Source organism: Phaenicophaeus curvirostris, chromosome 2 (genome assembly GCF_032191515.1).
Source record: "Phaenicophaeus curvirostris isolate KB17595 chromosome 2, BPBGC_Pcur_1.0, whole genome shotgun sequence".
Lineage (NCBI taxonomy): Eukaryota > Metazoa > Chordata > Aves > Cuculiformes > Cuculidae > Phaenicophaeus > Phaenicophaeus curvirostris.
In genome coordinates, this window is record NC_091393.1 from 12,910,471 (window position 1) to 12,937,540 (window position 27,070).

General features: G+C 41.0%; 1 protein-coding gene across 4 annotated transcripts; it reads left to right on the forward strand.

Moving 5' to 3' along the window:
• The first annotated feature begins 543 nt into the window (after positions 1–543).
• HMGN3 (high mobility group nucleosomal binding domain 3) lies at positions 544–26,738 on the forward strand. 4 transcript variants are annotated; one of them, XR_011336925.1, is made up of 6 exons: positions 544–658; positions 15,923–15,973; positions 21,796–21,825; positions 22,465–22,512; positions 24,800–25,207; positions 25,420–26,057. XR_011336925.1 is itself a non-coding variant. In XM_069851318.1 (6 exons), exons 1-6 carry the CDS (start codon positions 644–646, stop codon positions 25,456–25,458), a joined length of 294 nt encoding a protein of 97 aa, XP_069707419.1. In that variant the 5' UTR covers positions 544–643; the 3' UTR covers positions 25,459–26,738. The 4 variants fall into 4 exon arrangements, 3 of the variants coding, with proteins under 3 accessions (XP_069707419.1, XP_069707418.1, XP_069707420.1); XM_069851318.1 differs by having other exon boundaries at positions 24,803–24,913; positions 25,420–26,738; XM_069851317.1 differs by having other exon boundaries at positions 24,800–24,913.
• The last annotated feature ends 332 nt before the right edge of the window (positions 26,739–27,070 follow it).

Genomic DNA, 27,070 nt, shown 5'->3' on the forward strand with positions numbered 1-27,070 from the left:
CTGCCGTGGGCAGGAACATCCCACTAGCTCAGGCTGCCCAAGGCCCCATCCAGCCTGGCCTTGAACATCTCCAAGGATGGGGCAGCCACAGCTTCCCTGGGCAACCTGGGCCAGCGCCTCACCACTCTCATTGGGAAGAAATTGTTCCTTATGTCTAGTCTAAATCTGCTCCTCTCCAGTTTATCCCCAATCCCTCTCGTCCTATCGCCACAAGCCCTTGCGCACAGTCCCTCCCCGGCTTTCCTGCAGCCCCTTTCAGCACTGGAAGGTCGCGCTAAGGTCTCCCCGGAGCCTTCTCCCCGGGCTGCGCGCCCGCCCCTGTCCTGGCTCGGGAGCCGCTCCAGCGCTCCCAGCCCTTTCCCAGCGCGGGGCGGCGGGGACCCCGGCGGCGGAGGGGCCTCCCCCGGGCCGGGGGGCGGGCGCGGGTCGGCTCCCCGGGGCGGGATGGCGGCGGGGCGGTGCGAGCGGCCTCCCGGCACCCAATCAGCGTCGGGGCTGCCCCCGCTCCTCCCGCCCCGGCGGCGAGGCGGGCGCTGGCGGCGGGGGCTGCCGGGGCGCCGGGCAGAGCCGCGGGCACCAGCGACGCCGGTGGCAGCGCCGGGCGGATCCGCGCGTCTCCCGGGGCTCCTCCCGCACGGGCAGCATGCCGAAGAGAAAGGTGAGGGCGCCGCGGGTCCCGCCCCCCCGGCACCGCCGCGCATCCACGCCTGTTGCCGGCCCCCAGCCCTCCCTCGCTCTTTACTTTCCCGGGGTGGGGGTGAAGCCGCTGCTATGTGTTCCCCCCCACCCCTTCCCCCCGCGCCGCTGCGGCTTCGCCCCTGGGTCCCCTCCGGGAGGAGTTTCCTGCTCGCGAACTCCTCGGGGCGACCGGATTCCTCCCCTCCCCGCGCCCGGTGGATGGATGGATGGACGGACGGATGGCTCGGAGGTGTAAAAAGGGAGGAGTCGGGGGTGGTGGGGGAGACAGGCAAGCCATGTTTAAAACAAACTACACCCTTCTCCTCGCCCTCCCGCCGCAGACCCGTATGTACCAACTCCGGCGCCCGAGCCGGGCTGGGCTGGGCTGGCGGGGGCGGGGCGGGAGGGCGCGCGCCGGGGCGGGAGAAATGGCGCGCCGTGGCGGGAAGGCGCGCGCTGCCCCCGCGCCCCTGGGTGGAGAGACACACACACACACGCGCGCGCGTTTTACCCCGTTCCACTGTCCCTGTATCGCTCTCGGGGCGGGAATCTCCGCTGGAAGGAAGGAGGGAGGGAAGGAAGGAAGGCGGAGCCGGTTGCCAGACCGCGTTCTCGCCGGGAGAGAAACTTCAAACAGCTTTTCCGCGGCTGCGGTTTTTCTTTGCCCTACTCCTCGCTTTCTTGAACCCGGAGCTTTGCCTGCGGTGCCCTGCTTGCAGCTCCCGTCACCCCCCCTCGGACTGGTTGAAGCCACCAACACACGCCGCGAGAGTAAATCATAGAATCACAGAGTCACTAGGTTGGAAAGGACCCACTGAATCATCGAGTCCAACCATTCCCATCAAATGGGAGCTGCAGCCCTTTATGAACCAGGTCAAGCCGCTGGTGTTTGCGGGGATTCCCCAAAGGTCACCTGTGACCCCCTCCTGCACCGTGTCTGGGCTGGGCAGATGGCAGAAGTGCCTTTCAGTGAAGTTCCAGCTAGACGGTGGCTCGTAGGTAGGCTCGGTTCATGCCCCTCACCTGTGGGAAGTGCAGAATGTCAACCTGTCAGTCATGCTGCTGAGTTCATTAATTAGTGGTTAAGAACCTAGTGCTAGTTCTGAAAATGGATCCAGCTGTGGAGGTGATTGCTTCTGTTGGGATAACCGGGCTTGGAGTTAGTGAATGTTAAGCAGTTTTTCCTCTTGCTGTCCTGCCTCTAACAGGCCTTGTCTGCCTCTGCTCTTTAGTGCTGTTGCTTGACATCAAGAAGTTGGAGATTATCCCGTGCTCATAGGACTCCCCACAACCTTCAAAACCTCGCAGACTTCCTACCCTGTTTCCTTAGCCTTTCTGTGTTCTTGCACTACGGATGTTTCGGGCTGTCTTTTCTAAGAAAGAGCAGCATTAAAATCACTTTTGTAGGTCTTGGTTTCTTTTAACAAACATTTCAGAACGGACTTCAGTCTTGGGTTGTAAGGCCGTGAGAACGCATCTTATTTCTAGGAGGTTATAAATGAGTAATAAAAACGTTACATCTGGGATCAGAGAGGTGAATTTTAATGGTGCAGTAAATTTTAATTTATTTTGCGTTGTATGGATAAGCAATTACATTTCAAGGATATATATATGAAATATGATTTTGAGGAAGCAGTGGTTCCAGAAAAAGCATGTGATTAATGAATTTGCTTTTTGAGAAAAGCAGAGTATTCTTAAGTGTTCTACAATAGTCAGTTTTATTCCAGAATAACATCCACGCAGTGAGAAGTTAGTGTTACAGCAGTAGCTGGACAACTACACTGGTCAACTTCCACATGGAGACAGAACCATCACATGCAGCTAATTGTCAAGTCTTGTATTAACATTTCTAACTTCTGGAAAGGCTGCTAATACTGAAAGTTTTATACAGAAATAGACATCAGAAGTCAAAATGAGAAATTTTCACAGTTATGGGAGTAAGTAAATAAATAATATTAGAGAAAGGGCATGAATCTATCTGTACTTGGTTTTGTAGATGTCTTAGTTATCCAAACTGGCTGATCCTTTTTATTTGCTTTTCTTATATTTACTAATTATTTTTTTTTTTAATCTCTGTGTAAACTCAGGTCAGTGTCTGGCTTTATGTTCATTATAAATATTATGAACAGAATGTAGGCTGTCTCTTCTTCTCTAAAGACGCCTAAGGAATTGGAATATCATTAGTCAGTGGTTGAGGGTCACAGCAAAAAGGAAAAAAAAATACTTACTGTGGCTTGAAGTAGTGTTAAATATGGTGCTAAAAGAAAAAAAGGTTGAACTCTGGACGCTTTCTATGAGGTTTCTGTACCCTTTGTCTGTTGTAATAACGCATTATGGTGTGAACATGGCCTTTCACAAGAATGGCATCCCAGTGTGGGATAAACTAGAATGCTTGTTGTGGTACTGGTAGTAATGAATGCCTTGAAATGGATTGGAGTGTTTGTTTTGTGGCTTGTCTTGTTGGAACTAGCTCCTGGGTAGTATTGGAAAATTCCTTGACCTTGAAACAGCCCCAGTAGAAATGTCTCAATGTTAGCCATGAAAGAATGAAGAATCAGTCTGCACCTGATGACAAGGAGAGTCGTGGTGTGGTCGCATACAGCCATGTGCATAAGCGTGCGTACGTCAGCTGTAATGCGATCGTCATCGAGATGCATGCTGCTCGCAGCTTTATGCAGAACGTGCACCGTCTCCGAGGGATATTAATAGGTCAAGTAGTGACTTGTCCAGTATTGAATGGGGAGCCTGTCAAGTTAGTTGGGGTTGCATTCTAAAATGACCCAGCATGTTCTTAATCTGACTCTGTGCAACACGACCTGCACCTCACGTGTTGTTTTGAAAACACTTGGAGTTAAATCAGATGCAACTTTTTCTTAAGTCTTTTTTTCTTATATACATATGTATATATATAAAACATCTTTGAATACTGCTGTTGTTTCAAATAAAAAAAATTGTGGTCTAATTAGCCATTTAGTAGGCTGTGTGCTGCCGCCTTGTCGCCAGGAATCTTAGTTTCTGCAGTACAGTCAATGCTCTGAAAATGTAGTAGAGAACATCAGTGGCAGGTTCCTGTTCCGGCGTGCAAACTCGCTTTCTTTAAGGTCAGAGAGACTCATTGGTTGTTTTTCTGTAGTAAATACAAACCCTCTGAATATTTTGCTTGGAATGCTGCTTCTTCGGTGGAAGTTGGAAGGTACCATATTCCAGGGTTGTCCGGTCGTAGTTACATGATCACACAGTAGGTTTTTTTGTGGGACTCCTACCTTACCTTGTTGGCAAAACAACTAGTACCTAATCAATGTGCTTTCTAATCCTTGGGGTTAAATGCGTGTTCTTATACATACTAACTTAAAGCTGTTAAATTCTACTTTTTGTTTGGACCTAAACTCAGTTGTCTTTGTGAAATCCTTCTGTTTGAGTTTGCATTTCTGAAATGTCATGAATATTCAAAGAGAAATATTGTTCCTCATCCCTGGATAGGGAAATGGGGCAGAGAAGTAAATGGCCTAGTTGTTTGAATGGTCCCTTCTACTTGGATTGTCAGGTTGATGTCTGTCCTGATTTTTTGTTATTCCCTCTAATAAGCACCTCCTGCACTCTGAATGGTGTATTTGTTGTTACTTCTCCTAATTTGTCTTCTTGCTTTGTGGTGCGTACATAGAAACTGAGGAACTTGCAGTAGAAACTGTTTCTCTAAAATTTGTTGAAGCAATTTGTATATGATCAAACCCCAATTAACTAATGAAGCTCTGGGTCCTGCAGATGACAGTTGTTTGCTGTGGCTCTGAATGGTCTGTGGAATGAGGTGTAGATCTTGTGCAAAGAGTAGCAGGTGAGTTTGTGCTCATAATGCAGCAGCATGAAGTACAGCCAGTGCTGTTGAGCTATACTTCATGTCCCTTTCCTCGTCTGGTACTTAAGCCGTGTATCAGTCCATGTCAATTCAATATACTAGCATCAATGTAACATAGTGTTTTTTCTGCTAAGGTTATCTTCATTTTCAAGCTAATTGGCAGGAAAGAACCTGCAGTGATGTTGTGGAGACTCGCACCTTGCTAACAATTTGCTTCATCACTGGAGCTGGAAGCTCTTGGTTTGTAGCAGAAGCTTTCTTCAGTTTATCCTAGAGTGCAACAGGACACGCTCGTAGCAGTGGGGAATAGAAACAGGGAGGTTTTGTATTTTATCTCACTTCACGCTCTGGAGGTGATTATAGATTAGAAGGGGAAAAAGGGGTCAGCACCAGATGTCTTGATTGCTGCCTCTATCCACTCCTATTCCATCCCACTTCTCTCTCCAGACTTTTGCTTGAACTCCCCCTGCTTTTTTCATCCGGACTACTTCTTCCTTTCTTCCTGTGATAATGGGGCCTAAGATCAGATGTCAGAGCTCTGAAAAAGTTGTTTCTCTTTCCACTTTTCCTGTTAGATCAATCCTAAACCAGTTAGTCACTACTAGAAAATGAGCTAGGCAAAAGCAGAACGTGACCTTCATTGCATTTCTGTCACTGAGGTACCCCTGACTTTGATAAGCTCCAACCTAACGCATCAGTGGAGCTCTCAGGTGGGCTTCTACCTTTAGCATCCTTTGCAGGAACAGGTAAAACGATTGCTGTGCAGAGATACACTTAACATTCAACCAAGGCAAACAGAGTAGAGTTCCCAGAGCATTTTAAAAGGTTGCAGAAGTCTTCTAATACAAAGGAAAAGGATGTTTTCTCACTTAGCAATTTTAGGGATTGTTTGTAACTATTAAGAATTTAAAATCTTGATGTATTTAAAACAATTAAAAACAGCTCAGTTGGCCTACTCCAAGTATCTGTTGACCAAACTGACTCAAAGGCTCTACATCTTTCATAGAAAAACTAAGCAAAAAAGATCACAAATATTTATCTGGGTATGGTGCACTTAGCTATAATACAGCGTAGTGGTATTGAATAAAATAAAAACATGTTTGAGAAATGCTGCGATGCCATGTTGCAATAAATTATGTTTACAGGAATATTAAGTACATGCAGCAAATATTTGTCCACATTTTACATTAAAGATACACTTTAAAGTGTCAGAGAGCTAATTATATAATTTTAGCTATGACTGTTTGCAAGTGTTACGGAGATTAAAAGCTTGTTGAGGGAGGATTTATAGATCTAAAATGTTTCTGATTGTTTTATGTAAGTCTGTAAAACTCTGACACATTTGCCAGCAATTGATAACAATGTATATAAATTTTCTTCATAGACTACACTGAAATACTACTGGAATTAATGAAAAGGCAACCTAAAATTCTTAGATTTTTGCTGAATTGTCAATTAAGTTGTCAGTTAAAAATCACTCTTGATACTTCTTGGGCACGTTAAAGCATGATTGCTGATGAGGTGTAGCCAGTAGTACAATCTACTCTCTAAGTTATCACCTCCGAATTGAAAACTAATGGGGTGCAGGTAATTTTTTATATACAGTATATACAGTATTTTTATATACAGTATATTTTATATACACCTGAACAAGGGTAATAGGAATATTTTGTATTCTAGAGTGTTAGTATGGTTAAGTTTAAAAAAAATTAGTCCTGTTTGTAAGTTGAATGTAGTAGATATGTGCTATATAAGCAGCTTTTATGCTCTTTTCACTTGAAAAACTTCACTTTTTCTGCTGCTTTATACGCAAGCAGTAGCTATGGATAAGCCTGGTATGTTCCAAAGTGCATCCTTGGTGTTTCAGAGAAACTGTATGAAGTTGAATTTTTCTTGACGTGATTGTAATGTGTTTTGTGTGGTGTGTGAGTAAACCAGATCCAGAGATTTCTCCAGGGAATTAGCACCTCATAGGATCATAATGGCCACCATCTATTTTCTGCTTTTTAGCTACACTAAGCTAGCACACTGTTTTATCCCGTGGTCCAGTAGCCAAAAAGCTGTTTTCAGGTGCTGGACTTAAATTTCAGGCCACAGTCCTCTTGCTGTTTCTTTACTTAACAGGTTTGAATGTGCTTTAGATTTATTTTTTTTATCATAGATCATTTTACTGATGCAATTTAGAGATGCTGCGCAGTGGCCCAATGTATGTCTGGTAACGTATAAGAAGGGAGTAGGGCTGGGAATGAGCAACTGTCTGCTTGCAGAATATACCAATTTCATTGTTGGCAAAATTGGCAGCGTAGGACTTTAGAGTTTGGACTGTAGTTCAATGGATACTGGCAGGTACAAGACAAAAGAAGCAATTCCAGATACACGTTGTTGCCCTTGCTCTGATTTAACCACTGGAATATCATGTGTGTGAGGTAGTTCTGGAGCGGATCTGTCTGCTGATCTAGGCTCTCATACACAGAGAGTTATGCTGGTTTGTTGGCGGGATGAGTAGGTGGGGAAGGGCAGAACTCTTCTTAGCCAGGCAAAATCAGATGGCAGCCTTAGCCAGCTTTACTTTGATTGTCCCTAACTTAGAGTGCATAGAGGAGTATTCTTGAATTCATTAGAATAATCAAAACAATTCAGTGGTCAAATTGTCTTTGCACAGTTTGGAGAGGGAGGGCATTAGGCTTTTTTTTTTTTGGCTTTGGTTTTGTTTCCCCCTTTGTTGTCTTTGGTAATTAGCAATTTTCAGTTAATTACCCCTGTAACTGGGGAGATACAGCTCCGGTATTCCTGTAGTAAAGAGTGGGTGTACTTAGTAACAGGGAAAACTGAAAATGTAAAATGCAGTGTTCCCTAAGAATGCTGGGATGTGTCTGCACAAAAAAAAAAGTGTCTGTTCTCATCAACACTGGCTTTATTGGGACTGAATGTGTCTTCCCACCTCACTTTCTCCGTTGTACTGATGCTACCCTAGTTAGCAGCAGTAGAGAGTGCTTCCATAGTTGGAAATCAAGTGTCTAATGACATTTTTACCTCCGTGGTGTTTTGTTCCTCTTAAGCAAATTTGAGGCGTCGGTGCTCTATTTGTAGTTAGAAAACGTCCCTTATCTTTGCTACACCCTTTCTTCCTCATCCTCCCTGCACCCTTTTGGAGACATTTTACTCTTTTCCTGTTCACGCTACATTTAGGTTGTCTGTGAAGCTCAGCTCTCCATTCTGGGTGTTGCAGTAGAGCAACACTCCTGCTAACTGCAGCTGGAATTCTTATAAGGATGTAAGAGGATGGTCTATCTATGGTGTTGTACCAGTCGTGCCTTTGGTACCGACCTCTTACTTGTGGACCTGCTGTCATCATCTCGGAGCTTTGACGTTCTGTGGCACTAGTTAGTTGAAACAACAACAAAAAAGGTTCTTTTCTAGATTATTGTGATTTTATCACAGTCATTGCTGCTGGGCAGGGAGGATTTGTACGTGTTCTTTCAGGCATTTATAGTATCTTCCTTTGTCGGAGGTGCCTATTTCCAGAAATCAGTTGTTACTGAAAGTAGGTGTCTTAAAGTTAATCTCTAAGTATATAATTGGGGAGTTTAAAATTTATTTTTCCTTCAGAAGCACTTTGTGCTAGTTTTGCTTTGCAGATCTAATCAATTCTATTTAGATACAAATTTTGGAGGCTAATCTTCAACATTTTAAAAACACTGGCTGGTTCCGTATGTAGATTTGGGTGAGTCCATCCGCTTCCTCTTGCTTTCAGAACTAGCATCAGCTTTGAAAGGTCAGAGAAATAATATTATTAGGGATTGGATTTCATCTCTTGTATTCTTTGAATCTGCTTTTTTATTTTATGGTGGTAGTGAAATGGTTAAGCAGATACTGAGATGAGAATTTACTTACTATCTAGGTAAATTCTCACTTTCGGTGTTCAGAGGAAAGTCGACAATTTCAAATGCATTGTGCTCGCTGCTCTGTTGCTGATATGTATTTTCCAAAATGCAGCTGATTACTTCACTGTCTGAAGAAGGAGCTGCCTGTCTAATTTTAAATTATAATGCTGGGGGTTTTTGTGTTTTTTGGTTTTTTTTAAATCTGAGCCTTTGGTAACTCCTACTACTACTTGACTCTGCTATAGGTAGATGATGTCGTTCAAACGATGGACTACAGGGAAGACAAGCTTGGAAAGAAAAATAAAAGCCAAATTAATTGTGAGATACTTAAAATGTCCCATCAAATATAAGCGTGGTTTAAATTATATTGGCCAATCTTTGACGTGGGAACAGTAAAATATAGAATGAAAGATTTTCCCCTTTTGGAAAAGTATTTATTGTGGCTGGTTTGGGATACCCAGACATAGCCCAGGACTAACCTGGTTTCTGTCTTGTCTGGAAGAGCATAAAATTCACAAAAGTTACCTGTTAAGAATTAAGGAGATTAATAAAATGCATTTTCTGAACCTGCTAATTTTGTTGATAGGATATTTGTGGAGTTTTTTTTTTCTCACATATTCTTTGAAAATGCAGTGTGTCTTAACCAGTCACTCTGGCTTGAATCTCTAAACAAGAATGGAGACTTCTTTTCAGGAAATGTTTTCCCTGATTTTTTATTTTCCCTAATAGCTTATTGATACCAGGGGAAATTAATGTTCTTCTTTGTGTTTAAACTTGTAAGTACCTTTTTATTTTTTCAGAACTTTATGGTCTTAGCATTCTCCCGCAAAGAATTAGAAAAATAAATATTCTACTCTTAATAGATGTAAAATGTGGGTATTAAAATTCTAAAAATGATGTACTGAATAATATTTCATTGTAATACTCAACATATGGTTGGACTCGATGATCCAGTGGGTCTCTTCCAACCTGGTTATTCTGTGATTCTATAAATATTAAAATATTATATATTTAAAGAATAAATACTTTTTTTGTTGTGCTTGTTTTTTTTTTTTTTAGTGAAGAATATATGTACATCTATAGAGAGAGTATACAAAAAAAAACGAACCCAAAGCCTCATTTTTTTTCTAGACATACGTATATCATTTTGGATAATTATTTTAAACATCCAGCCATTAATCAGATTTATTCTGCACTTCACTTGTGGTTCTGGCAGAATTACTCATTTTTTTAATTTAGTGGAATGCATTTAATTTCCTCCCACCCTTCTAGGATAGGAAGGGTTGGTAGAAACCAGAAATGAAGGGGTGTAGTAGGAAGAGTATATGATTTCTTAACAGATTTATTGGGGATAATTAATTTTACTTTAAAAGTTCATTCACATTGACTTGGCAGAGAGCACTGTTTTATCCTCTGAAAACAGATCAGAGAACTAGTTATAAACAAAGGTTGAGAAGATGCTGGAGGAGCTAAATGAGGAAACAATGGTTAGAAGGGTGTTGTGGGAGTTGGTTAGTGTTAAATTAGTCAACACGTAATCTTCATTATTTTAAAACAATAAATAAACAGCATTTTGATTACATTTGTGAACTGGCACAAAACTCAGAGCTGCTCCAAAGACAAATAATTAGAAGATCTAGCATATATGGTGAAACAATTTAATTAAATTTAGTCTAATGCAGAGTATAATTGACGTGGAAGGACAGGGAGGAAAGGTTTTAGGAAAATAGTACAGTAAACTGGGGAAGAAGCTTAGGTCTTGACATGTCTTCTTTTCTTGCTGCTGTGATTTTTTTTTGCAACGTTTTATCATGTTTTGGTTGGTGAAAAAGGTTGTTAAAGGAATGACCAAAGAATTACATCATGGAAATCACATCTACAGGCAAGTCTCATTGCAAGCAGTGTATTGAAATCTGGCTGAACAAAACAGCTTGCAAAGAAGGGAGGGAACACTATAGAGAATACTCAAGTGCTAGGATGGTTAAGGCTTTCCACCTCTCTGACTTCTTAATGTGGTAGTTTGAATGAAGTTGGCATCTGCCTTTTGGGTGGGTTTTTCTTCTCACACGGGTATGAAAGACTAAATTCTGACCTGTCAGGGCCAAGGTATTGAGTTTCAGCTAGTAAAGAGATGATTCAGAGAATGAACTAATTGATTTCGTTTTATAAGCAGCCTTCTGTGCTATTACTTCTCACATACTTGTGTTCTTTGTGTTTTGAAGATACGTCTTTATAGTAGTGCGATATAGTCATTTAAGTGCAAACAAAATATTTATCTAGAAGCCAGTCACTGCAAGTTCAATAATATGTTTGGTTGTTAAATAGTCATCAATAACTTCAGTACTTTGTGTTACTGTACTCTCATTTTGCAAGGTTTTGATTAGAAAAATGGAAGCTTTTTGTTTCTTTTGTCTTATATCTTGACCAGGTTACTCAGCCTTAAGAAAAATAAAAAAAATATCCCCAATTGACCTGTATGTTCTATTAAATGCTTCCTTAAACGTAACCTAGTTTTTTGGTTTTGACTTAACAGTTCTATAATGGTGTTGGCATTGCAGATACCACAGTATTGTCCTGGTGTGTGGAAACAGCATTTCTTATGTATGCTTTGCAGCTGGTGAAATGCAAGAACAGCTCTATTTTAATATTCCTTTGAAATTTTTTTACTGTTCTCTATAATCTGTTAATATTCCTTTTGGGGTTTTGGTTTTTTTTTTCAATTCTTACAAAGTAATTTTCTAGGTTGTCCTTAAAAAGAGGCGGGGAAAAAAACAGGTGACAAAAAAGAAAAGCAGATTGTGGGTAGACGTAGGGAATCTTCCATGCAACCTTCCAGGTTAACCTTATGGTATAAAAGTTATGCAGCTCTGACAGATCTTACAAACCTTAGATACAGCTCAATTTACTGTCTTACTGCCAGCATGTAGTGCTCATTGACGTATGTTATCATAGAATCATAGAATAACCAGTTTGGAAGAGACCCACCGGATCATCGAGGCCAACCATTCCTATCAAACACTAAACCATGCCCCTCAGCACCTTGTCCACCCGTGCCTTAAACACCTCCAGGGAAGGTGACTCAACCACCTCCCTGGGCAGCCTCTGCCAGTGCCCAATGACTCTTTCTGTGAAAATTTTTTTCCTAATGTCCAGCCTAAATCTCCCCTGGTGGAGCTTGAGGCCATTCCCTCTTGTCCTGTCCCCTGTCACTTGGGAGAAGAGGCCAGCACCCTCCTCTCTACAACCTCCTTTCAGGGAGTTGTAGAGAGCAATGAGGTCTCCCCTCAGCCTCCTCTTCTCCAGGCTAAACAACCCCAGCTCTCTCAGCTGCTCCTCATAAGGCCTGTTCTCCAGCCCCCTCACCAGCTTTGTTGCTCTTCTCTGGACTCGCTCCAGAGCCTCAACATCCTTCTTGTGGTGAGGGGCCCAGATCTGAACATGATGTGTGGTCATCTGAACCTAAAACTTAGTATTAGTTTGAATGTCAAAAGCATATTTAGAATTAGCCGTAGAATCATAGAATAGTTTGGGTTGGAAGGGACCTTAAAGATCATACAGTTCCAAGCCGCCTGCCATGGGCAGGGTCACGTCCCAGTAGATGAGACTGCCCAAGGTCCCATCCAACCTGGCCTTGAACACCTCCAGGGACAGAGCAGCCACAGCTTCCCTGGGCAACCTGTGCCAGTGCCTCACCACTCTCATAGGGAAAATTTGTCTTTATGTCTAGCCTAAATCTGCCTCTCTCCAGTTTATACCCACTGCCCTTGGTCCCATCACTACAAGCCTTTGTAAACAGTCCCTCCCCAGCTTTCTTGTAGCCCCTTTCAGGTACTGGAAACTTACTTTAAGATCCCCTTGGAGCTTCTCTTCTCCAAGCTGAATAACCCCAGCTCTCTCAGCCTGTCTTCATATGGGAGGTGCTCCAGCCCTCTGATCGTCGTTGGAGCCCTCCTCTGGACCACTTCTAACAGTTCCATCTCTTTATGTTGAGGAGTCCAGAACTGGACACAATACTCCAGATGAGGTCTCACTCATCTCTAGTCAGCTTATTTATCACTATTTTCTGTGTCCTTATTTGCTTTTTTATTTTATCTGTCTGATCTCTTGTAGGCATCAATACAGTACCAGGCACAGCAGGCCTGCAGGGACTGCTTTATGAGTATAATACAGGCATATGATGGAGTGCAGCTGAAGAATTATTGAGGCTGGAGTGCTGGCTTTGTCAAGTGATTCAGTGCTTGCATTGGTCTTCGATTTTGCTGCACAAAACTTGCAGCGTAGACAGCCCCTTTCCTGACTAGTTGCGATGCGAGGCACCGTATCCAGAGTGCACTTTAATGTGACTTGGGTGTCATGGCAAATACTGTGAGCCATATCGTTACGGGGGAGAGACATGCCAAGGGGATGGGTTACTTAGTATGTTTTGTTGCTTTGAAACCAGAGTTCCTTCAGTAGTTTGTCACCAGGACAAAAATGGGGGAAGGGTTCCTGCGGAGGGGTTAGGGACAAGGACTTAAAGGTTTTAGTGGTACCTCCTGTAACTTCCAGATACTAATGCAGCCAGTCACTGCTTGTGGCATGCCAAGTTCTTTGGGAACTATTCTTGGCTGAAATCCATTTGCATACAAATCTCTCTGGTCCCTCGGGAGAGGAGAGAGTGCTGCAGAAACTAGCATGAAGATCCACATCGCCTGGGACTCGCTGAAATACTGAAGTAGGACTCTGAGAGGGGAAAACAAGTTTCTCTTCCTCTTTTGACAAATACACTGAAGCTGTATCTGACATACATCTTTTTTTTTTTTTTTTAGTGTGTGTCTATCAGCTTAAAGAGTCCCAGAGTGCTCGAAACTGCCCCATGACGCTTCGTTCTTTTCTGTTCTACTGGCTCAGTTGTTTATGCAGCTGTGCAGTAAAATGATTCTGCTGGAGCAGGGAAGGCTATATATTTATAATTTGTATATGTATTTATAGTATTTATAAATTTGTTTAAGCAGCAGGCTGTTTTTCAGCTGGATCAGTTACTTTATTGGTGGCATGGCCTCCCACACAGCTCTGCGGGCACACTGGGGAGCTGGGGCCCCGGGAGGATGAGCACAACCTCCAAACACCTGGGCTTGTAGTGGCAGCAGAGAGAGGGGAGCAGGTCTGAAATGGAAATGAGAGTGTGTCAGAGCCCCTTGCTGCTTATTCACACCTCTGAGATTATTACTGTGCATGTTCCTCCTTGGAGAAAGTTGTGGCCTTCAGAATTGCTGCCGGGTTTCCTAACTTGAGGGGGAATGCTGGGCTAATTAGCTAACTTAATTGCAGTGTGTTGTGTAATATTGTAATATACAGGTTGTGGTTACAGTAAGAGTATTTTAATATATTCCCACCCCCCGGTTAGCTGCATGGACAGTTTTTAAAGTCAGTTGTCAGACAATATTGGCATCTAAACCCGGGCTGCCCTCTCAGTCAGAAATGTAGGAGACTTCTCTTTCACTAGTGTTAAAGAGAATGGGGTGAATTGTGTTTGATAGGAATGGTTGGACTCGATGATCCGGTGGGTCTCTTCCAACCTGGTTATTCTATGATTCTATGATTCTACTGTGTTAGCTGTGCAGAGTGAGGGTTTGCTCCTGGGCAGTTGCTGCGAGGCTGCTGGCATGTGGCGATGCCATCTTGTGATGATTTCACCCTATTTCAAAGCTCTCTGGTTCCTGAAAGCGAACCAGGGTAAACCAGCCTGATTGTGGAGTGTCAGTCAGCTGCTTTTAGTTTACGGTGAGGCTTTTTAGTCTGGCTTCCGAAGGAGATGGATCGTGTCACTGCCTCTGTAAATCTTGAGACTCTTGGCCACTGCCAGGAAAAGATGATAGAACTTGTGTTTAAATAGGTGTTTGGGACAGGAAGGATGCGATGCGAGTTCCCTCTCGGGGTGGGGGGAAAGGCTGCAGCGCAAGTTTGTGAGACTCGAGAAAAATCTGTGTGGGAGAATTCCTGGGTTTGTTTTTTTCCTTTTGGCTTTTGATGCTCCTGACATCACGCCATCAAGCTGTAGCAACTCTTTAGTAACCAAACCAAAAGGCTTTTGGGAATGCAAAGCTGAAAGGATCCTGCAGGCGGCTGGTGAGGCTGCAGTGGCGCAGGAGCAGCCAGGCTCCATTTTGGATGCCTGACTCTGTTGCTATTCTGAGTCGCTCTGTGCTGCGCAGCGCTGCTCAACTTCCTGCTGTTTTCTACCTACTTAGATGATCAGTTCTCGCCTTTTTTTTTTTTTTCTTTTTAAACCAGCTGCTTTCATGGCACGCTTCCATTCTGTCAGGAGAGCGTGCGGTAACAAAGCCACTTTTTATTCTCTGGTGGGGGGTGTCTTGCTGTAAGTATGTTAAAGCCCCACGCCAGGAGAATGAAGTGGTCAACTGCTGCAAACTAGCCAGTCTCTTTCTCCGATCCAAACCCTAACTGTGTAAGCCCGAGACATTCTGTGTCAAAAGCTGGGGGGGAGGCTTGGCTTAGGATTGAAATGGAAAAACAAAGAAAAAGATAATTAGCCTGCTCCTTTACTGGTAGAAAGACAAAACCAGCAACCAACTGCCTTCTCTGCTGCCTGTTAAATGCCTTTCTGAAACACGTGCTATTCTTGTAGTTCTCAGACTGCTGCTTCGTCTGGCTGTTTGCCCATTAATCGCTTGCCCCTAGGTGAAAACCTAGTCATTTGCAAAATGTGAGTTAATGCATCTTGAGCTCTAAAGGAAAGGTAGAAGCTTTATTTATTTATTTATTTATTTTAAATTTATTCCCTCTGCTGTGTCTTAACTAATGTTTCTCTAGAAACTCTGGAAGACCAGCCTCCCAAAATATCAGGCTGATACTTTGTTCTTGTGGAGAAACATGTTTGACCCTAGCTTTCCTGTCAGTGTCTGGGTGTTCTACTGATTTTTTGCTGTTCTGATGGAGGAGATGAGGGAAAGTTACTGTTAAAGCTTCCAGCTGAGTGAGCCTGAGTCACAAAAGGAGTCAATGAGGTAAAGAAGTCACTCATTTTGGTGATGCTGTACTTTTGTTTTTCGTTTCATCACATCTCGTTACTCATTAAGTTTGTGTTTAGGAAGAAATGTGTTAAATTTGTCAGGGATTTCAAAAGCCCCGTAGAGCAAACCTCAGATTTCTAGTTCATACTGCTGTGCCACCAACTGCTGATTAGGTGGAACTCACACTGAAGCCTGCAGATTCTTTAGTTAATTGGCGAGAGGGACCGCTGAGGGATGCTGAGTGATACATATATGTACCTGGTGATGATTGGTCCTCATCTTCTTGCTTGGAGAATCTAGAGCTTTGGTATAATGCTGCTGGTAAATACTGACGTGCGTTTGCCAGGCTTCTTTAAAAGTTGCTGCGATGTATAGAAAGAAGTCTTCACCGGTATGAAGACTTACGGTGAAGTCTTCACCGTAATCTTTGTTTTGCTGTTGCCTAGATGCTTTTAAGTCTGTAGTAAAAACACTGACTTAATATTTTCTTTTAGTCTCCAGAGGGTGCTGAAGGCAAGGATGCAGCAAAAGTAACTAAACAAGAGGCAAGTATATCTCTTTTTTGCTTTTAATTTATTGTGGCATATAATTATTTAACTAGAGATCTGCAGTCTTGCATGTCAGAAGGCTATGCATTGTTCTGGTACTTCTAGAGAGGTGTTTTCAGTGGCAATAATGACAGTAAAATACATTTGTAACTTAGCTGGCATAATTTGGTTTTGGTACACTGAGACTTACACAACCTACCAGTTCACCAAATAAATTTCAGAAACACCTAGGGCTTTGATAGGCAAGCTCTGGTGGATCTTGTGGCAGCAGTGTAGGATGCTACTGCCTGGAAATGTTGCTAGTGGGTTGGCAGAAGAGGGTTAATGCACACATCTCAGCCAGTCTACTTCAAAACTATTCTTAGCTTAAGTGACTGATGGAAGGGTGTCTTGAATTAAGATACCAGGCTCTAAACTGGAGCAGCTGACGCAGTTGTATTTTCTTTGTCTGAATTTGTTTTAAGGACACAGTAACTTCTATCAGAGAAGGCAAGGAGACAGCTGGTGCTACCTTGACCTCCACAATAAAGTTTGCTAGTTCTTCAGAGCCTTTAATGTGAAGTTAAAAACCACGTAGAGAATTATGAGGATTAAGTTTCTTAAGCTGTCATCTTTTGAGGCAGACAAACTTAAATCAGGATCTTGAAAAGAATAGGTGAATATTCAAATGAATTAACAATTAATTGGTAGTCTTGTAAATCTTTGATCATATTTGAACAGGAAGAATAGTCAGATGTGAAGTTTTACACTTTCCGATTTGAGAAGTTGCTTGTTTCTCAGTCCTGCAGAAAAATATAATACAGTGGAAATGACAAAATATTTCAAACAACAGTAATGTTAACAATAAATAAAGCTTCTGAAAAAAGTAGGTAGAGTGAAAAGGAGGTTTGAGAGGAGTAGATTTTGATACCTTAGTATCTTCCCATGGAGTTTGCTGGAAAATAAATCGGTTTCTTTTTGATACAGGATGAAAAGGCCAGCTAAATCAGAGTAGAAGTATAACCTCCTTTGCTCTGAATGAATGTTCCTCTCTGTACAAGTTTAAATATTATTTCTTCAAGAGCCAGAAAAGCAGAAGTTGAAAGTTCCATCCGCTAAAAATTTGAGACCTGATTGCTATAATGAAGAAAAACTGAAAAGCTCAAAGACGTACACAGGCTCTCAGGGGAGAACTTGCTGGCTCTGAAATAAGAGAGTTCTTATAGTAGTCTTCAGTCAAGGTGACATAATAGTGGCTGTTGATGCTACTAGAAAACAGAACCAAACCAAATTAAGATGGTCTCAGCTCTTACTGTGTGAATAAGGAAGATAGTTATAGGGTTAGATTAGAAACTGTGGGAGCTCTTGGGGTAGGTAGATCTTCTGTAGGAAGGATGGCTTCGGTCTTACTCAAGAGACCTATGTGGATGGCACTGAGGAGATCTTTTGAAATATCTTAAACTAAACATCTGAGACCGGCAAGCTCTTGATAGCACGTAAGGTGAAGCCAGAGCTCCCTAGCAGGGCGAGAGCTGGGGCTAGCAACTGTTATGGCTTCTGTGCATCTAAAAATGTAAAGAGTAGTCTTGATAAATAAAGCCATGTTTCAGTCATGCCTATGAAAACAGTCAGTCAAGCCAGAATAGAAAAGTTGTTAATTTAAATATGGGCAATTTGGACTATCTGGCTTTAATTGAGGACTCTGATACAATGGGCAGCTCATACTCGTTGGGACACCGTGACACCAACACGCAAATTACACAGTGTTGAGAGCAAAGTTGCATTGGTGGTAGAGTGGCTTTCTGCTATGTGTCTGTAATATTTCCCTAGATTAATTGTGTTAATAAGTACAGCAGAATCCTTTATAGATTGTCAAGCCATGTGTAAATGGGAAGTTTATAGGGTAGAAATTGTGCCAGGTGTTATCTGACCACAATAATAAAAGTGGCAGTGGGACGTCAAGGGAGATCAGAGAGGCTCAGAGAACAGAAAATGTTGATAGTTGATTTGGTTCCCCTTCAGAGATTTGCTAAAAGGCACAGGATGGCATTACAAAGACAGAAGAATTAAAACTAAATGCTTGCTTCCTGGAGGAGCAAATCAAAGGACCAATAAAAGGATAATCAGCTCTTTATTCAGTCCTTAATAGTATGTAGGAGCTAGTTAAAACGACAGTTGTCAGAGAACTATTGGGCAATTGTGATCATAATATAGTCAGGTTCATCACCCTTGAAGGAATGTAGGTGCAAATAAACTCTGCTATGGTAAGGTTTGATACCAAGAAAGAGAATTTTAATAAAAATGAGAGCCTATTAAAAGGAGCAGCTGAAAATTTTAATGATTTCAGGTGGCAGAGAGACTTTGTGGTACGCCATGCTAGAGGCTTGCAGAAATGCATCTTATTTTCCGTAAGACTCCTCCTCCCCCCCGAAAACCCAAATCAGAACAAAATAATAATAAAATAGGAGAAATATTATTATTTTTGAAAGGTGTTTTTTGTATTGACGGAAAACAATGAGAAAAGAAGCAAACAAACCCCTCCAGCATGGCAAATTTGAAGCTGAAAAACAGTAATGAAACTTCTGCTATGGAGAATTCTTGGGAAGTTCTCACAGTGGAGCCCTCTCTGCTGCGTGTAGGGTGGGAGGACATGCCTTAATTGAGTGTGAGTGAGAACTAGACAGTATTCACCAGCAGCTGCCAAACTGCAGGATGTTATTTACTGTGTGCATCGGCCTTGGTACTTGGGTAACTGAAGGTGATTAAATGCTCCCAGGAATTTACATAAGGGATTCTGGAAAGGAAAACCTGTGAGACTAGATTTCAAAAGTGGTTTAACAACAACAACAAAAAAGGTGTATGTATACAAATGTATAATGGGAGAGTTGACACGGATTTTGCAGAGAGAAGGCATACTTAAGGCAATTGAGTTCTTTGTAGAAGCCAGCAGGTATAAGGGTGATAGGATGCCAGTTGATATAGTTTACTTGCATGTGAAGAACACTTTGATAAGGTTCTCCAAGAAGGTTCCTAAGAAAACTAAGCTAGCATGGATTAAAGGGAACTGTTAGCAGATACAGGTATGAGAAGCGAGTAGGGAAGAAGTAGTTACTTTTCATAATGGTGGAGAATTATCAGTGGAGTATCGGAAGGGTTTGTGTTTGGGCTTGTGCTGCTGTATATATTCATTAATGATCAAGGAGAAGAGGTACTGGAGACAGTAAGAAGTTTGAAGTTCGCAAAAAAATACCAGGGTAGTCAAAAGTGAGGGAGACTGAGAAGGCTTATAGGTTACCAATAACTAGGTGATAAAATATCAATAGCAACTCAATATGGAGAAATGCAAATCAGTACACAGTGGGGAGGGGAGGACAGTGTTGGTCACCAACTCAGCTGCTAATCAGGGAAGAGATTGTGAAATCATTACTAGTAAATGTTGGTGGTTCTTACGGAAAGGTGATTAAAATGTAGGAAGAAACACTAGAGGACTGTGAAACATAAGTGTATCACAAGGTTAATTTGTTGTGCTCCCAGATGTAGGACTAGTAAAAGAGGTTCTCCTGACTCCAGACCATGATAGAGTGAAAAGGATACCAAGTATAGTGGAACAAACAGAGGATGCAGAGCAGCTTTAAAGGAAAAAAACAAAACCAAACCACAACCCAGTTTTCCTAGGATTCTTGACTTATATATAACAGAGGTGTGATAAAACCATCAGTAACACAGAGAAAGGCAGTTAAGGAATTATTACTCATGTAACCTGAAAACGAGCAATCTAGTGAAAGTAAAGGGCAAGAAGTTTAAAGGAAAAACAACAGAGGGGGAAGGTTTTGCTTTTTCTTTGCCACACAGTGCATAATCCTATCATGGAATTCATTGCCACAGGATGTTATGGAAACAAAGTGTAAATGGGTTTGCTGGGTTATTGGATGAATTTATGGAGAAAATGACCCTTGGGGACTACTAAACACGTGATGTGGCTATAATAGCCAGGTTAGAAAGTTCACAACTGTAGATTGCCAGGAGCTGGTGCAGTAGGGAAGTGCGAAGTTGTTCTGTGTTCTTTCATAGACTCTTTCCACAAGTGTTGGCTAGTAGGCCAGTGTCAGGTAGGCTTTTTGGTGAGCTGCTAGTTCCTGGCTTAGCAGAGACGTGTTTGGAGGGGGCAAGGGTTCCAAAACCACATTAAAATGTGACCTTTGCTGCTTTGACTGCAGTTCCCTCCTTATAATCAGATAACACAAAATGCATACAGACTCTGAATGGGAATTATAATTACTTACATGTTGGGTGTTTTTGAAGAACTGAGGCTTTATGTGGACTTCCGTATAGCAGGAGAAGCCTCCTATGAAACCAGTCATGGAACAGGAACAGTTGAAAAATGCAGGAAGAAAATTTTATAGTTTATGTAAAATGATGTGTTATTCTTTAAAAAGTAGATGCTAATGTAACATTCCAATGGCCAAATGCTGAGGGACAGAAATTGCCAGTTAAGAAGATAGATTTGTAAAAAAAGATGCCTTGAACTAAGAGTTCTTTGATTACCTGACCAACTGAAATGTTTTATTAAGCCTGTTCAGAAATAGCTCTGGGCTGCTTAAAAAACAATCAATATTTAAATTCCCAAGAAAGAGAGGTTTACTTTTATTTTTAAGAATGCATAAATACTTGACAGCTGAAAATATCTTTAGGTGTTTTTTGATAAGACTTCTAATTTGCTGGACACGGATCTAAAGTGTTCTCTTCTGCTTTCCATTAAGAATACTTAAATGGCTCCAATGAATACAAATTACTGCATTCTTCAGATATTAACAACAGCTTTTTTACCTTTGCAAGATGTGTGGAGCAGTGTTTCTTCAGCTCAACTTAAATGCTTAATATATAATTAAGGTGGTTTTGAATCACTTCTTAAGCTGTGTAGCATTGGAGGCTTTTTTGCAGTTGAGCTGTCCCTTTATTTTGGCCACAAGTTTGATTCCAGTTTTATGACATGGGCCAGACTTTCACTGCTGTGTAACTGGATCATGGGTCCGTCTGTTGTAATCAATACAAAAATACATTGTGAACAAAGTACAGAGCTTACAACTGTTTTGAAGACTTAACTGGTCTTCAGTAATAAATTTATGACAAAGAACAGAGAGAAATAAAATATAATAAGGAAGGAGTGAAATAAAATTTAATAAGGAAGGTGTGTTGAAGTGATAAAGCTGGAGGAAAGCAGAATATTTGACTTTATTCCCTTTTTAGAATTGTGTTTAAAGAGAGGAAATAATTTCTCTCTCTTAACCTGCAGCTGCTTTTGTCCACCTGGACCCTTGGATTCAGTGTGTGGAGAACTGAGGAAGTGAAAGGACTTAGTTTCATATTTTGAAATTTTAGCACTCATGTCCTCTAGGAAATGTTAGTTTTATTCTGTTGTTAATTGAATGGTATTTTTACCTGCTATTACAAGTAGCATCTGCTAGATTATAGAAACATCATTCTATTTATAGAAGAGGTTCAGTGTTCTGTGCAAGTGTCAAGCTTGCTGTATTTGTGAACCTTAGAGCAGCAAGGGACTCAGAAGTACTTGTAAAATAGGGGGGGGGAATTTGTGTTTAACTACATGGAGATTTAGATATTTTAATTCTTGGACAATTTTCCTTGCTATTTTTCACATCACTTTATCCCTTTAAAATTTCTGTCATCCGAGATGAGGAAGATGTGAGTTAAGTTCAGCAATAGATGTGTATATTATGCTTTCACCATGGAATGACTGATACGATGTTGCTTTGGATACTGTTTGCTGTAAGCCTATGAAAATGTTTTCTCCTTTTTTTTTTTTTTTTCTTTTTCTGTAGCCCACAAGACGATCAGCAAGATTGTCAGCTGTAAGTATGTATAACACCTCTTAGCATGTACTTTTCTAGGCACATATGGTTTCTCAGACCAAACAGGTTTGTTCTGTTTTTCTTGATTCAATTTTTATTCTTGCTGAGGGATATTTAAGAACTGTAGAGCTAAAGTTATCTGTGTTTTTTTTTTTTTGGTTTCAGGTTTTCAGGTTGTTCTGACAAAAGATGCTTTTCCCCACCTCAGTGCAACACTGTCTGTTATGCGCAGTATTGACTTTGTACCGTTTTGCAGGCTGGTGTTAGTAGTGGAAATGCAACTGCTTCCCTGGAAAGGAGAAAGAACTGTCCTTCAAGGACTTCATTTGGTGCCACTACTAGTACTTGGTTTCAGTTCCTCTTCTCTGTTAGAAGAAATCTGACATTTTTATTTTAATACTTGCTACTGATCTCCACATTTTACTCCTCAAGTGACCCTGAAATTGCTTTGACTCCTGGATGAGTGAGCTAATGAAAATGGGTGTGTACAGTGATAAGGCACGTTTGTGCGTTAGAGCTTTTTTGTATTTTTGAGATGTGTACTGATGAGCAGGAAGCAGGGGAAGGTGCGGGGTGGAGGTGGCTGGCTGGCGTCGGGTAATGTGTCTAACACATTGTGCAACTAAAAATTTTTTATAGAAACCTGCTCCACCAAAACCTGAACCCAAACCAAGGAAAACCACGAAGGTAAATACTCTTCTTTTTTAGCTGCTATTCATTATAGCCAACAGTAAAGGAGTATACTTCTTTGCACTGCGAGGAGTTCAATTCACAGTGGTTTTGTGAGGTGTCAGCTCCCCTGCTCTCCCTGCAGCTCCCTGCCCCAACCCCCACCCTGCGGAAAAAAAACCCGAATTAGATCATTCTTTTCTTTCTGTTCCACCCCTTCCTGGCCTCATTACTGGCCCAAACAAAATGTCTTGCCTGTTTGACATGCAGACCATGTTAGTTTGTAGTGAATTCCTAGTTTAAGAAGAATCTTTACCTTTCCAACACCTTTCCTGAAATGTACAGGTTTGGTTGAGTGAGCTCTGCCTGGGATTTAGGAATTTCTAGAGAAGGATTTGAGGTTACTCTGTGCCATCCTGTTTCCTTGTCTAGAGGGGCAGTACTTCATTTCATAGTGAGAAACTCTTACCTGCTCTTGAAGCCTGGTTGTTGCTGAGAATGCACAATTATAATTAAAGGTGAAATTAAATATATTAAAAATCGAATGGTTTGGGTTTTCTAGGCCAGTTACAGTCAAATTAAAATCTTCTTAGTGTGTGAAATACCTTTTCAGGATTTTTGCATATAAATCACGTACTTCAGAAACTGTAGATTTATTTGTGCCTGAGGTTAATGCTCTCAATAAGAGCAATTGCTTTATTGGGGGAAAAAAATTGTACTGGAAACTGAATCTAGCACTCCTCCCACTTATATTTTTCAAGTCCTTTTATTGGTATCCCAGTTGGGCAATATCAAGATACAAAGTCTGTGTCTGAAAGTGAAACTATGATTTTGAGCACTTTATTGGTAATTTCATTTGATAAATCACAAAGTCTTGCCAAGTCTGTCCTGTTTCCCTCTATAAAAGAGTAAAGAAGGGAATACAGTAGCTTCTACAGCTTCATGTGCACATTGTGAAATGAGTTTAGTATTATGGAGTCAGTTTAAGCTGCGTAATTGACATTTGAAGCTCATTTTGAGTGACTTGAATCCTTTATGACATTATTCAAAGTAATTTTCTAATATGCTTATCTGTTTTTTTCCAAACTGGATCACATTTTAAGCAGTATGTAAATTGTGATCTCCTTAACAAAAAACAGCAAGTGTGTGCTCTGAGTCTGCTAGTAAACAACCAAAGATGGTACAGATTTGAGATCACTTTCAGTCTTAAAAGCTTGCAATTTGCAGATTGACTAAATCAAATCCTTAGCTTGTTCTTTCATAAGTGAAGACTTAGGAATATACTCAGAGCACTGATAAGCTTCTCAGTAACATTGAAGCTGAAAGGGGAAAGGAGTAATTAAGGCTGCCCTAGAACTAGGATTACTGGCACTCCCTCCTTACCACCCCACTCCTGTATGGGGGTTGTTGGGGGAAGGTAGATAATGAAGGGAGACTGATTTTAATGGTCCTGTTCACAGCTACTGTTGCCATTTTGCTGGAGAATTTGGAGCAAATGATCACCAGGAAGATCTCCACGGTGTTTATCAGAACCACTTCAAATACTAATGGAAAATATTCAATGAAATAGCACTTTCATTTGTATCACATTGCACTTAAAATCCTTAACTATGTCTCTGTTAGCCTTAGATCACGAATATAAACATGTACATAGAGTAAGGATTAAAAAAAAGTAGACTTCAACATATGAATTGTTTGTTTAAAAGCAAATGTCCAGATGAAACCGTAGCTGTTAGAATAGTTCCTTTTGATAAATTCTCTGTGTTGTGTTGCTGCAGATGGAATTTTATCAGTTTGCCTCCCTTGTGTGTTGGTTGGTTCTCATTGACATGGAATGAACAACACAGATGTTATCGAACTAACAAAAGGACAGCCAACAAAAATGCTTAATTTTTTTTAAATCTAATTTAGTATTTTCTGTTAATGGAAAGTGCAGTGGTGTTACACAAGCAGCGTGTTGCTTGTGCTTTCAATATACTGTAATTGGATCTGTTCATACAGATAGTTTCTATGTACCTCTGTATATACAGCTCAGCTCTACCAAAACAGTTTGAAAGGGTGTTGTGTCCCTGTAAATTAGCAGAAACAATAAAGAGGCAGACTTCAGCATTTTCTAGATTTTTTCAGTGTCTAACTTTTGTGGATATAAGTTTTCCAGGTAGTCTTTAGCTGGTTTTCTGTTTCAGTCCAGCATGTGCAGCTTGCCAAGATTTGCTGTTTAGTTTGTATGAAGTTTTTTTGATAAAGGTGTAGGCTGCTGGCTACTCATACGATGTCTATGTCCATGTTTTTAATCTCCTGTCAGAAGGAACCTGGAACAAAGGCCAACAAAGGCGCTAAAGGGAAGAAGGATGAAAAGCAAGAAGCTGCAAAGGAAGGTACTACACCATCTGAAAATGGTGAAAATAAAGCTGAAGAGGTACTTGCCACACATACCTCCTGCTGATTGAATCAGTGTTTTTTAATAATTCAGCCTTTCAGACATTGATAGCATGTTCATAATGTTTCTTTTTATTGCCCATGATGTTATTGCAGATTCTCGCATCTCTCGCTCAACTGTTAGTGTTTCAACATCCAGAGGTGCCCCACCCAGCACACTCAGTAAAAGGGCAGATTGAAAGTTAAGGGTACGGTAGAGCATTCAGCATGTGTGCAGTGAATAGAAACAGATAGTAGTGTGGTGCTTTTCAGTATGAACAATGGAAGCTGACAGGTAAGGCTTGTATTGCTTTCAAAAAGCTGGGACCAGTAATTTTAAGAAAAGGGTGTGAATGTACCTGTTTTGTTTATTTAAATGCAGTACGGACACAGGTTTGAAACTGAGCTGTTGCAAATAAAGAATTGAAGGATTAAGGGTAGTTTGGGTATTTAGGTACGTAATGGCAATTTACTATAGTAATTAATTTCTTTCTTTCTTCTCCGCAGGCTCAGAAAACTGAATCTGTAGGTGACAAGAATGAATGAAATATGAAAATTTTGGGTTGATTTTATGTACCTCTTGGACAACTTTTAAAAGATATTTTTATCAAGTATTTTGTAAATGCTAATTTTTTTAGGACTATGATAGTTGACATATTAAACTGTATATGAACGTTTCCCTTCTCATAACAGTGCTTTTAGAAATTCCCATTGTTGCCAAGTAATATAAATATCAAGTTAATATTGCAAGGTATGTGTAAAATTGGATCAGCATTCCATACACTTGCTTTAAGAAATTAAGTCTTGTGCATATGGTGATGTTTTTACTGTGCGTATTTGAATTTTTCATGCAGTTTTTCTAGAGCAATAATCAGTGGTGCTTTTGTACTTAGGGTTTATGTGATTTTAATGAAACATGGATAGATGTGGCCACCTGCTGACTATTTTGGGTTCTTTTAATGGATTAAAATAAAAGGTCTCCTTGCCTGCAAAACTACAGCCTCCTAATGTTTTCTCTAAGTCTGAGGAATGCCTTACTCGTGTTTTCAGCCATTACAAGGAAGACTAAATGATTTGGCAACGATTGTTTTGCATGCAGTCTCTTTGCTTTTTTGCTGAGGTCTGATGAAAAAATACCCACACAGGAGTAGCAGGCTGGGATTTTCAGTGGCCCGCAGCTTAAGGGACTTTCAGATACTTTCTTCACCTATACTGTCACAGGGTGAGTAGAGTTGCCAGACTCTATCAGGATCTTGTGTCTATAATGAGTTATCAATGCAGAATGAATTGCCTGATTGATGAAGACGTGCAGTAACAGTTAAAAGTATCTTTGTTGCTCCCCTACTCCCTAACTAGAGAAGACTTGCATCATATCCTGGACATTTCTTCTTTAGATCTGCAGCCCCAAATTTAAATAGTAATTGCTGTTCTGCTTCAGCTGGGGACAGTTGTTAATACATTGAAATAGCTGTTAAACAGCGCTTTATATTTGGTACCTGGTAGAAATGGAACAATGACAGTTATTTTTGAGGTGATTGTGGTGTTATGATGGATTAGCTAATTATATATATATATATATATATATTTTTTTTTTTAGTGTCCATGTTTCAACTTTGCGGCTCATTCTAAGCACCTTTTATAATTTCTCTCCTTCTCTTTCCTCTAGGGGCCCTGGTATTTCTGTTGTTACTTCTGGGATGGGAGGGGTGAGAGAAAAGCTGTTCCATGTTCTTCGATAGCATTGATTTGTATTGCTCAGTGGTGGCCGTTATATCTGAGGATACCTATTGCTTGTTTAAGTCAATAAATAAATGACTGTTGCCTGACCTAGTGTTCTATTTATTCTTTGGGAAGAAATCTCCATTTTCCTTTTTTAATTAAAACAGAACCCTCTGTTTAAAAATTGAAGATACACTAACTAGAATAGTAGCCAAGACCTGCATTGAGATAAATGCCACTGCTGTTCTTGTGATAGGCTTGATGAGGAGGCTGTTCTCTACATCATGAACTTGGTTTTGGAAGAAAATGTAAGCTAATCCTCTGCTTTTGCTCATAGAAAGCAGAGGGCTGTAACAAAACTTGTAGCTGAATGAGAAGGAAAGTCAGTATTGTTACTCAGTGATGGATACTTGGTAGTCCTGCATGGTGCTTCTGCTTT

Bases quoted from the DNA above. Each gene is read 5' to 3' on its own strand.
- HMGN3 (XM_069851317.1), top strand. The intron at 15,974-21,795 runs GCAAGTATATCT...CTTTTTCTGTAG, and splicing joins CAAAAGTAACTAAACAAGAG to CCCACAAGACGATCAGCAAG. The intron at 21,826-22,464 runs GTAAGTATGTAT...AATTTTTTATAG, and splicing joins GATCAGCAAGATTGTCAGCT to AAACCTGCTCCACCAAAACC.